The 12,966-nt window shown below is 42.3% G+C and overlaps 1 protein-coding gene across 1 annotated transcript in view; it reads left to right on the top strand.

The window, feature by feature from the left end:
- LOC103362696 (protein sidekick-1-like) overlaps window positions 1-12,966 on the top strand; it is a gene marked incomplete at its 5' end in the record, with an annotated part of 63,050 nt that overhangs the window by 23,530 nt on the left and 26,554 nt on the right. Inside the window, 5 exons of the mRNA XM_008289128.1 lie at window positions 984-1,165; window positions 5,301-5,416; window positions 8,137-8,332; window positions 9,354-9,452; window positions 10,596-10,787. Coding sequence (XP_008287350.1) covers window positions 984-1,165; window positions 5,301-5,416; window positions 8,137-8,332; window positions 9,354-9,452; window positions 10,596-10,787 — 785 coding nt within the window. The remainder of the gene's footprint in view (window positions 1-983; window positions 1,166-5,300; window positions 5,417-8,136; window positions 8,333-9,353; window positions 9,453-10,595; window positions 10,788-12,966) is intronic.

Here is a 12,966-nt window from a genome sequence, read left to right as displayed (position 1 = left end):
CAGCTGCTCCACACAGATTTGCATGTAATTGCGGTAGAAGTTATCAGGTCTTTATCCTCCTTCAGCGTGTTATCTGCCTCCACTTCAGAAATCAGAAGAAAATGGAATCACACACAATCGTACAGCCCCACTGCATCATTTCAGCTTTATAGGACAGAGCCTCCACCTCCTCCTGCCAGCCCTTTGGATCCTCCTTTATTCTTCTTGTATCAGCTGGCAGATCCTCACTCACTTTCTCTCCTCCTCACCCAGTGTCAGTGTGTCAGGTGGAGAGAGGGGAGAAAGGGGTTATCTGCTCTCCTCGGCAGAGATCCCCCGTCAGCCTCCGGCGCCCCCCTCACTTTGTGTATCTGTATTTGTGTGTGTATGAGTGTGTTTCTCTGTGTCCTGTATGTACGTGCGATGGAGCGCTGACTCAGCTGGTGAATCGTTGGAATATCCTGTTACGGTGAATAGGCTACATATTAAAGCGCTGACATGGGGATTATTACTCCATTCAGCTCCATCAGATATGTACAATACCACAGTGGTATTACACCTCCCTGTCTAGTCGGGTCATATATCCTTTTAAGTGGACATTTATATCACATGTACTAAAGGGAAGGCCTTGAAGGTGCACTATTCAGAGATGTCTACCAGACACTGAAGGTTTTTAATCTTTAGAGATCTTTCGAGTGACTTCACACCGACAGGAATTCCTTCTGCAGAGTCTCCCGTAGCCTTTCAAGTGATGAACAAATGATGCTGAGGGAAAGTGAAAAATGTTATTTAATTTCAAAATTTGTATTCAGACGTGCAATATTCACACTGATATGATATTTTTGCATATCAGTATATTATCAAGTATTTCTAGGCTCAGTATGTATTTCTGTGTTTTTACACATACATGCCCTTTGTCAGTATAGATTTTGACTCATGCCAGCTTACTTTCCTGACTTGTTTTGTTACAAACCCACATATTTAAGTGTTTTCTGTGTGTGTAGGTACCGTCTGGCAGGGCTGCCAGGGGACTACCAGGAGAAGAACATCAGCAGTCCAGAGACCAACTACTGTCTGCTGAAAGACCTGATCATCTGGACACAATACCAGATCCAGGTGGCTGCCTACACAGGAGCCGGCCTGGGTGTCTACAGCAGTCCTGTCACCGAGTACACACTGCAAGGAGGTGAGGCAAGATGCACAGACAGAGATTTAATAGTACATTCTGAAACATTCATATTTAAACAGATATTACTCAACATATTCCCTCATAAATGCTGTTTAGGTAGTAACCCAAACAAGCTCTTTTTTGATCCTGGAATCTTTACATAGTGGACCAGAAAGGCTTCGTTGCTGGACAGTCCTTCATTATGTGTGTATAAATATGTTCTCACTTTATATTTTAGTAGTGGTTTGTGCAGGGGGCAAAAGAAGGTTTAAAAATCTTTAGCGGAAATGTATCCTGGTAGTCAAAAAGTATCAATAGATTTATTATTAAAGAGCTCCTGACATGCTTTCAGGGCTGCAATGCCAGTGGTTAGCACTGTTGCCTCACACAGCTAGAAGATCGCCGGTTCGCGTCCTGGTGAGGACACCCAGGATCTTTCTGCGTGGAGTTTGCATGTTCTCCCCATGCAGCGTGGGTTCTCTCCGGTTTCTCCGGCTTCCTCCCACACAGTCCAAAAACATGTCGAGGTTAATTGGTGATTCTAAATTGTCCATAGTTGTGAATGTGAGTGTGCTTGGTTGTCTGTCCAGGGTGTCCCCTGCCTTCACCCTGAGTCAGCTGGGATAGACTCCAGCCCCCCCTGTGACCCTTGTGAGGATTAAGTGGTGTATAGATAATGGATGAATGGATGATATGCTTTCAGGGTTGGTGCTTTCAAACCCAGATTTTTCTTCCAGTGCTTATCCACATCACCATGTAGCACATTTCCATAACTCCTGCCTACCTGCTAGTTTGTCAAACCCTCAAACAAAGAATGAGCAGCTCGCAGTCCAACATTGTTTCTTCACTAGAGCCTCTAAGGGAAGGTTTCAGCTAGAGGGTTAGAAGAGGTGCAGCAGCAATGTAAAGTATGAGAAAAATCTTTTTTTTTTTTTTTTTTTATAACCATTAAAACATGTAAACACAACTGCAAAAAAAATCAATGTACATTGTATGGGCTCTTTAATCAATTGATTATTAACATTTCAGGAGGAGACAGTGTTATTTTCTTTTGCTCTTGTCTGATTAATAGATTGTTCCCGCCCACACCCATTAAGGGTGCATGTTAATTCTTGACATTTCTTATACAAATTAAATACAAGGCAAACACATGTAGATGTGCTGGCTGACTAGTTAATAAGTGGATTAATAAACGGAGCGTAGTTCTGTGGACTCAGTGAGGCAGAGTGGCAGACTTACGTATGGATAGGAACATATTGTCCTGCTAATTAATGAGGTGGGGGCACCATGGCATTTTGATGCAACTGTGAGGATTGTCGCATCTCTAAAACATAAACAGAGACCTTTCTGTAAAGGTGGCAGATATATAATAATGACAGTGTTTGGGTGGTGATCAGTCGACTTGAGATCACAGTTTCCGGGTCCACAATGAGGTCTTTCCGTAGCCTGGCAGACTTCACTCTCACTCAGCTTTTCGAAGAGCCAATTGATGCGGTTCAGACTTGTGTTAAAGTTGCCCCTGAGGCATCCCCTTGCAGGCATACCAGCTTCAGTCAACTGGGAGGAGACCCTAAGGGCAACCCAGGACATGCTGGAGGGACTACATCTCCCATCTGGCCAACAAGCACCTTGGGATTCTGCAGGATAAGCTGGAGGGAGTTCATGGGCACAGTTTGCCTGTACCTCTCTATAAATATATTATATGAGCTATATTAGTGTGTTTATTGTAACAAACATGGCTGCACAGAGGAACACACTTTTAACTCTCTCAAACGTAAATCAATGAAGTGGTTGTGAAACAGGGAAGAATGTAAGTGAAGATTGTAAAGGGAGATGAGAGGAAGTGGTTGTGGGAGTAAATCTTCTTTAAACACGTGCTCGTCTCTTCCTGACTTTTATTCCAGCGGTATATTATCATTATTAAAGATGGACCGAGCTGCACACACACACATGTGCACATAAAACTCACAGTCATTATTACAAGAGTTCGGGACAGGTTTATAGACTCAGGAGAGGGAGTTAGGCTCATTAATTATTCTAATGTGGTTTAATGGGAGTGGCTGCGATGGATTGGACATTTTCTCTCTTTCTCACTGTGTCTGAGAGGATGTGGCTGAACTCAGTGTTAGACTCTGATAACATTGCTCTTCTCCTGCTCTCTCCCAAGCAGCCTTATGCGCATACTAAGATTCCCCCAAAGGGCAGAGTTTAGTGTTTTATCTGGAGCTGTGAGCTGCAAGGGGTTAGAAGCCAGTCCCCAGGAGTACAGTCAGCGTGGCAGGGAGGGAGAGAGCATCTTTAACACCAATTAATCTTCCATCTCCCTCTCTGTCTTCTCATCCTTTGGCTTCCCTGCACTGTCTCTTGCCACTCATTTTCCATTGGTTTTTGTCCAGGTCTCCTTCCACCCTGCATACTCATGTGTGTGTGTGTTTTTGCATCGTTTGGCCACTTTAGTGCAAATATAAGATGTAAAGGGCATTCCCATCATGCAGCAGTGCATTATCACTCTGTGGCTTTCTAGCATCAGCATAAACCCCTTACTGTGTAATCACCATAACATGTGCCCACAGACACACACATTTCACTGCCACCCTTCTCTCCTCTCTTCTATTCCTGGCTTTAATGTTCGCTCATCATGGACCCTGTTTGTCTCACTGACCAGCTGGTCCGATAGATCTCACATAACACATAAAGATTTACATGTAGAAAAACATTCGTGCGCTGACACAGACGAAGGGGGAAAAAATAAGGAAAATAAACAGAAGAGACAGTGCTCCAGCCTTGGAATGGATGAAGGAAAATGTGTTCAGCTTGCGAGAACCAAACATGTTCAGCACTTGTTTACAATATTTACCTCCTGCCAGCCTTTATTTTTTCATATCGAACAAATAACCTACATTTCACAGGAAAACCGCTCCAACATACACAGTATATTCGACAGCTTCTCTTCATTTCTCTTCGCACTCTGTCTTCTCTGGCTCACTCTTTGGTGGATGATGAATGCCTGGGCCAAGTTCCTACACGCTTCAAACAGACTTTGCAAATTATTGCTATTCTGCTGTAGTTTGACTGTACAGTCTTGTTATTGAACTTTTCATTGTTGAGTCTTTGAACTAATATTCACATTTAAACACACACAGAAGGTCCTGGTTCATTAAATACTGTTATCCATATAGATGTGTGCATGTTATTTTCTACATTAAAGTATGAGTGATGCATACTACAAATGCTGGTGCACCGTAATTATAAAATAAATAAAGAATTAAATGCTTTTATAGTGTATAGAATACATGTAAGTGTCCTCTACGGATTTAACACATGAACATTAGTTTACCCACTTCAAGGAAATTTCCAGAGCTTCAAGAATACAACATTGTTAAAGTCTTAGTGATGTCATTGGCATTATCTTATTTTAGGCTTGACAGCTTTATCAGGAAGCCAACGTTACACAGTGGAGGTGTGGCATTAAAAGAAGTGGGTGTTTAGGAGAGAGAGAACAGTGTTTCTAATAAAAGACACTAATTCAGGTGTTGAAGTGCTTGGTATGAGGTCAAATGTCATAATTCTTGTATCAGATACTTTGTATTTTTAATCAGTAAATCTCACCAAACTGTGCAGCTACATCATGTGGGTAATAAAGGTTGGAATGGCTGCTGGGTTAGTACAGGGAGAGTTATGTGGCTCAGGACTGAGGCCACAAATCCAGTGAGCCGTCGTCGTTCAGATTCAGCCGCTGATGGATCAGTATCCTAATCTCATTCAGTCATTCCTCAGGTAGTAGTATGCAAAATACATAATTGCAAAATGCAACAGATTAGATTAGATTTTTCTTTCCTTTTTTTGAGAAATTAGGTGATTTGGCAGCAAAGGAACGGAGGGGTTGGTTTGGCATTTAGTTTTTGCAAGCTTAGCATATATTTTTAATTTAAAAAAGAACTTAATCTCCACATAAAACATTGGGCTACGGTGCAGTATGAGATATTTACAACCGCTGCTTGTTGAAAAAGGCACAAAACTGAACATTTCTGCACCTCCGGCCTTTAGGTCTGCTACTGCATTTGTCTTTTTTTCTCGTTGTATCTTAACTCACTCTTCCTCCTGGTGAACCCGTGGCAGATAAATATTGTTGTGTATGTCTGTCTGCATTTAGTTCCCACGGCACCTCCGCAGGAAGTGGAAGTTGTAGCTATTAACTCGACTACCATCCGCTTCACATGGAACCCTCCACCTCAGCAATTCATTAATGGCATCAACCAGGGATACAAGGTAAGCTGTGCAATGCGGGAGCAAGTTCTAACACTGCTTGTAACACAAACTGTACTATAAAGATCAGAAAAGAGCAGAAGAAGACTATATATATATATATATATAAAGCACTGAGGATAAATGAATTTATTTTTATTCATCAGTGTTAAACGGTTAAACAGGAATAGGTGGCTGTACGGTAAAAATGAATATATACTAGTGTAGGCATGTGAGTAAATTCTGCAAAATAAGCGTTAACCTCTCCAAGGACTTTCAGCCCAAAGTCATTTCCCAGGATGTACTGCCTTGTTTTTGTTTATTCACACACTTCACCAAGCCAAGTGTGGGGTCAGTTCCAGGAAGAAAAAATGACTGATGGAGAATAGAGATAGAAATAATAATAAAGAAGCCGGCAGAGAGCAAAGAATTGAACAGTGTGAATGATCTATATGTAGTAGTTCTGGCATGTGATTCATTCTTCACTTCGTTGTGGCAACCAACCCCCGAGGAAGTGATTAACATGACAAAGAAAACACATCACATTCTCGCCGTGCGTCACCGGGTCCGTGCATGTGACTCTGTTTCACAGTGTGAATATTAGTGTCTTTGTTGGTTGATAAATACTATATAGCTTTCCAGCTTTTTGATGTGGCTCTCTGATGTGGTCTCCCTACACCAGGCTCTGCCGCTCCGAATCCATGAAGCCTCTCAGTGCTGCTGCACATGTGGGTGTGCATCTTTGGGTGTGTTGTGCTGATAAGGGCAGTAGATAATGATATTAATTAAAAGAGGATATGAAGCAAAGCCTCATCTCATTTCATCCCCCCCTCCCCAGATCACTGACTATATACAATACCCTTAATAATATAGCTCAAAACTCATTGCCAGGAAAAGAACCAGAATCCCTTCTGACGAGTTTCACATGTTCTATTTATACGCCCTTGAAAACGTCTTCCCTCTGCTGCAGGACTGATAACGTTTCCTACCTACTCACCTATCTAGCCACCAATCTTATCAGTCAGTCTGCGTATCAATCGCGCAGTCTGTTTTGGGCACAGTGCTCTACAGTTTACTGTACGTGGTCTTCAGCAATCCAGTTTAAAGTACACACTCGACTATATCCCCAGCAGACCCAGTCGTTCCAGCACTCTTTGAAAATGCACTAACATGGGACGCTTGAGGATGCCACATCAGCACTCTTTTACTGCACCCAAACTGCACTGTGCTGATAATAAATTATAATAGAAAACCTTATTTTACCATGACGGACCGGGTGCAGTGGTGCACCCTTCAGGCGCAGGGGAAAGCAGCCACTCAACTGTCGTATGCGTATCACAAGCTTTTTCACAATTGGAGTCTTTTGAGTCGTGATCCCCTTGCAGATGTGCTGTACATACGAAACCGCGTGTGCAGCGGATGATTCACAGCGTTAATTGTAAATATTTCTGTTTATTTAATGTGTTCGGCAACACCATGCAGTGCAAATGTGTTTTTCCAACGCTTATCCCACAGCTCCATTTAAAGTGAACGATGTTGTAACAAAAGCCCACAACCCCCGAAAAACCAGCATGGTTAACTAGCATGAAACGCTTTCACAGAATGAGCAGTGCACATGAAATCCATATACAATAATAGCAGGGTGGAGAAAATTACACCGGTGTGGGTCGCACAATACATGGCATTAGGGATACTGCCTACAGAAACAAGCATATTGCCCAATTAACAGTGCTGCTGAAAGAAGAAATGCTGTAACTTGGAATAGCGTGAAGCTTTGAGACAGCAGGTCTCAGCACACACAAAGCAGCGAGAAAACGCAGCAGTAAGATCACGGGTCAGAGTTCTCGGAGTTATCGAATGCAGATACAAATGGAAGCTTTACTTTTCACCCCTGCTCTCAGTGTAGCTTTAACATATGTAAATGTCTCAATGCATGATACCATTAAAGAAGCATTTTAAATTCCATCATCATGCAACTTTTGTATAAACAAGGTCTTTTTTTATGCACCACTAAACCGTTGCTCAGTTTAATTCAGATTAAAAGTTGGCTCTGAGTTTACATTTTAGACAGTTATTTATTTATTTATTAGGATCTATAAATACGGGTACCCTATCCGAGTGCTCCCCGAGGCTTATCTCTCATTATGAATATGTAAGTGTGTGCTTTTCCCTGTGTGTTTTTGTGGCTAAAGCAATAACGCAAACGCAAACTGCTGTGGTTCTGAATATAGATGCAGTCTTGCTATAGAGTGAAATTAACCTTTCATTAGGCGTTTAGTTGGACTGATAATCAAACTTTTCTTAGATGCTGTTATGACTGACAATGGCCTGCCGACAGGGATTTATGTTAAGTGCTACGTCGATACGTAAATAAATGCTAATTTGGAATGCAAATAACTTTTCCAGGGAATAAAAACATGAATATTGTTTTGCCATTTTGACAAATTTCTAAATCGCATTTGGCAGCTTTAAACTTTAATCACAAAAACTCTTGGGTATCAGCCTAATTTGAAAAGATTAACCACATCCCATACTGTGGTACAAATAAGTTTTGCTTCATAAATGCAGTCTGGATAATAAGACTGGATCCAGTAGCCTGAAGCTGTTGAGCCAAAATAAATGATTAAACAAAAAAAAAATAGTGGAAATGTACAATAAATAAAATAACTCTGATGGTCAACAGACTTGGTGAAGATTCATTAGATATTGATATCAACAATGACCGTTTTTCTAATTGAACACAGCTGCTGGTGTGGCCGGAGCAGTCTCCAGAAGACGTGACCATAGTAACCATCACTCCAGACTACCCCGGTTCACGCCACACGGGATTAGTCAGCGGACTCAAGAAATTCACCTGGTACTTTGGCTCCACCCTCTGCTTCACCACACCTGGAGATGGCCCCCGCAGCCCACCCACCCTGCTGCAGACACATGAGGACAGTGAGTTTACACACACACACACAGACACACACAGACACACACATCAGTGTGAATAAAGCCAGCGCACAACACAAAGAACACTCTGTCAGCCTCCCCTGTGAATAATAATGAAAATGTATTGGCTCTCCCTGTGTTCAGTCCAGCTGTTTTTATCAGTGTGATACACAGCTGTGTACACAATACTCAGTGCACACAATACACAAACACCCCCTGTTTTCTCTTACTTGTATTTCACTTCTTTTTAATTTCTTTGTTCTCAGTTTCCCCGCTGCCTCCTCGCTCTCATTTTTTCTTGACTGTGTCTTTTTAAAGAGAATTGATTCATATGTTTTGAGGCTTACTGGTATTTATAGCCTACTGTTCCATGGATAAACATAATAGCTGCCACTCCCAGTTACAAGTACACGTGCACACAGTCGCACCATCAAATAAACACAATAGCCTATAGGCAGACAGACAAGCAATTATTACCAACCAGCAATTATTGAGTGGGAAAGGGATATTAGAAGGCATGTGTGTGCACACGCGAACGCACGAGCTCCCACATACATACACACAGCGGTGGACAGGTATTGATTGGTTGCTGGGCGTGTTGCAGGGTTAACGGTGGGTGTAATTCTTGCTTGATGATAGCTTTTTGCATGTGTGTGTGTGTGTGTGTGATTGTGTGTGAGTGTTATTGAATGTCTCAGATGAATAGCTTAATCGCTCTGCAGGGAGAGAGGTTAGAGAGCCATGGATGAAATGAGAAATGACAGGCTTGCGTGCACCTGTGTGTGTGTGTGTGTGTAGGTGTGTGTGTGTAGGTGTGTGTGTGTGTGTGTGTACGCTGGTCAATGCAGATATGATTAGGAGGTGATGTGTGAAGTGGATGAGCATTAGGTAATAGGCTGCACAGGCAAGAGATGTGTGTTTATGCGCAGGGGTGAGTCACTAAAATCTGATCACTGATAAAGTTAAAAAATAGGAAAAATGATCTGAAGTACCGAATGAATGTGTGTTTGTCTTTCTTTTTTTTCAGCACCTGGACCCGTTCGCCACCTGAGCTTCACTGAAATCTTGGACACATCACTAAAAGTCAGCTGGGCAGAACCTGAAGACAAGAACGGCATCATAACTGGTTAGAGCGTTACAAGTAGACAGTAAAACTACAACAGCATAACAAAACTCTAAATAGTCACTCGTCATTTGCTCCATAATCAAGAAACTTTCATTCCGCCATGTTATTTTCAGTCCCATTAACAGTTGTGATGAGACAAGCTCAAATTAAGTTTGAGTTGTGTATTCTTGCCAGAAAGCAATGCACACAATGATGAGAGATTACATGTCCATCATTTCCAATTCAAATGTATTCTCTCTAGGTCTGAAGAATGACTAATTCAAGTAAAAATGTAAAAGCATCTCCTTGAGGGAACCCTCAAACTTCTACTGTTTCTGTCTGAGTTCTCAGCTCTGTTTCTTACTGCTCTCTCTGACTTCCACAGACACCCTCCTGCCTCTGACACTGTGTTTGTGTACACTGATTCATCATCAGCTAATCCCTTCCCTCTGCAGCTTGTCTTCTCACATAATCTCGAACATGCCCTCATCCTACGCCTCCCATCACCCAGGGTCTTGTTTGTGTGGCACATCGCAGAGCTCAAGGCACTTTCTCCCCCCAATTCATTTTGCCTCAGCTGCTCTGTGGTTCTGTTAGACAATGTTGCTGGTGAACACGGCAAGATGCTGTGGATTAAGCGATTACTCTACGTTGATGCTGCTGTGCGTCTTTGTGTTGTTGTGGCTGAATCATGTCCAACATTCATCAGGCACCTATACAACGAGGCCGCAGTCTAGCAGCACAAGGCAGCAGTGACTTTACAGTCAGCTTACACACTCAGAGGAGTGGGAAAATGGGTATTCAATCAAGGTCACCTTGCACATTTACTCTTTTCTCCTCAACCTGCTTTTCATCCAGCACCTGGTGAGCAGGGAGACAGATGAGGGACCATTCACTCTCTCCAGGGCTTTACACACAAGTGGCCTTGCTCACACGTACACACATTTGAAGGTAGTGGAGTGTGATGCATGATTGCAAAGATGCAAAGGGACAGACAGGGATTTTGACTGTAGTTACCCTTCCCATACTCTTTCCTCCTTTTTGGCTCTCTGCCTCCCATTATATGTAAGTGTGTGTGCCTGTGCATGTGTGTTTGTGTGTACACATGTCGGCTCATGTCTGTATGCACCTTTATTAACCCAGCGTGTCCTCCACACCCTGCAGGCTACGTGCTGAGGTGGGAAGTGTCTACGGTAGAGTCGAGTCATGAGGAACGTTCCCTGTCTAACTCCACCCTGCAGTACCAGCTGACCGGCCTCACCTCCACCACCGTGTACACACTACAGGTTGCTGCGCTCACCGCGGCAGGACGGGGCGTGGTCACATCCTCCACTATCTCCACTGGAGTCCCACCAGGTACAATAAATAAACAGGAACACACGGTGACGGTGGATGTTAAAAACAGTTTTCCGCCTGTGTGTATGCGGCGGTGCGCGTTTGTGTGTGTGTGCAGAGTAAATATGACTGATGAGCTTTCACGATGCCATTGTCTTTCCTCGGGCTGATAAGTGGCTGTTACTGTGCATCCATGAATCATCACCCACACAGCCAACACACACATCCACATGCAGTCACACACACACACATGCGCGTTGGTCATTTACAGAATCTCAGGGAGTGTTGTAGCCTAAGTTGTATTTGTGTGTGTATATACCATGTGCACAAAACACTTTTGTGCACATGATGAGTTTGTGTGACTGGACTAAGGCCAAGTTGCAATCATTATTAGTGCTGATTAACTGCAAATGGCAAAGTGGAGGGAATGCAGCCATGGAAGAGAGAGGGCAAGAGACAATCAAAGAGCAGGACTGAAGAAGGGAGAGAAGATAGAGAGACATAATGAGGGAAGAACAGACAACACAAGAAAATGCAATCTCCAAAGAACAGAAGACCAAAGTCTTTCAGAAATGGACGGAGAGGAAACAGAGGAGAATGGAGGAAAAACCCAGCTCATACAGCACGATTTTTGTCCTAACATTTTCTGATTACTAATTTATGAATAAAAGCAGAAAAAGTGAAAGCAAGATGGATACAGACAGTTCTTAGATTCAGAGGTTTTTCATTAATTCATGAAAGCAAAAGACTGAAGGAAAGATGGAGGACTGAAGATTAGGAAAAAGAACTAAAGAATGAGCAGAGACAGAGTGAGAGAAAGAGAGAGAGAAAGAAAGAAAGAGAGAGATCCACTGAGCATAGATTCTTGTCTTGTTTATTTATTCATGTATTCATGGAGTTGAGAGAATTTTGTCATTCATCTGAGCAAGGCAGCTGATACCAACATTTCCACATTATAACCCTTACAAGTTTGCTGCATGCATTTACAGAGCAGTGGGAGCTGATAGCTCTAATTTGTCATGTGATGCACACATGTGCCTCATTCTTACTGTTACTAAGTGATGCCTTGTTTGCATAATAACTGGGCACGGTCATGTTATGTTGTCAAGTTACAATAATGCCAAATCCACTCAGGTATTCTAAAAACTCTGCCTGATGTGCTTCGGTGGACTGATGTGTTACTGCACACGCCGTTTGGTTAAACACGTCGGCTTTACAGATATGTATTCTGTCATGTTCAGCAAATATGGTACTTGTAATTCTGCGGCAGAATTGGATGGATTACAGCAGATTACACCAGAGCACTTACACCATCCAGAGATACCAAGTATATAAACCAAACACAGCAGAGAAGAGTGTTTGAAAAGTGGGTCGGAAGTGCTCGCTCTTGTTGTGATGGAGTGAGACGATTTAGAGCAAAGCGGAGTGGGATGATTTTTGATTGTGTCAATTTCATTAACAGAAACAAGCTGCCACATTTCAACCGTTAGCTCATGATTTAAAAAAAAAAAAAAAAAAACAGAACAGGATTTCAGTCTGCGTCTCCAGAGCTGTTGTCATGTGCGCTGCCTGCCAGGCCAATGCCAATTCAATTCAACAGCTGTCAGTGAAGAAGTCTGTTCAGAGCCAGCTATAAATTGTGTGTGGCATTTGAAAGGTTGAGTTGTAAAAAGCTTTCATAGGAATATTTAGTTCTGGTTGAATTGTGCATACAAAACGTATTATTATTCCCCTATGATTTATTCCAGGTTAAGGAAAAAAAAAAAAAAAGAAAAAGAAAAAAGCTCTACCGGAAAAGAAAAAAGCTCTACCGGGAGAAAATAATAGTTGTTTTCTGGTTGTTGTCGACCAAAGTCAGAGCAGAACTCAGTTTGAATGTGACAGAAGCAGCTATTCAAACTTTTAGTCGATGGTGTTTAGCCGCACATGCCAACAAACTCACTTGGGTTACATCAATGATGCTATTGTCAGAGAATTGTCTTTGTACTGTTAGCTGAATTAGTTGATTTCCAATTATTCTTTCTTCCAGTTATTGATACTGTCGCGCTTGGCTTTCAAGTGTGCACAGTTTGCCAGTTGGGGATGACAGTTATTGTCTAATTATCTTTCCTGAACAAGTTATCCTCACAAAAAAATAGCTTTTAAAGTAGGTCCTTTTACATTTTAATCATAGATTTTTTCTTTTTGGCAGGAGGAAAGA

This window comes from Stegastes partitus, unplaced genomic scaffold, assembly GCF_000690725.1.
Source record: "Stegastes partitus isolate 25-593 unplaced genomic scaffold, Stegastes_partitus-1.0.2 Scaffold594, whole genome shotgun sequence".
Taxonomy (NCBI): Eukaryota; Metazoa; Chordata; class Actinopteri; family Pomacentridae; genus Stegastes; species Stegastes partitus.
The sequence above is the reverse complement of the archived record's forward strand: the minus strand, read 5'-3'. Positions and strand labels throughout refer to the sequence as shown.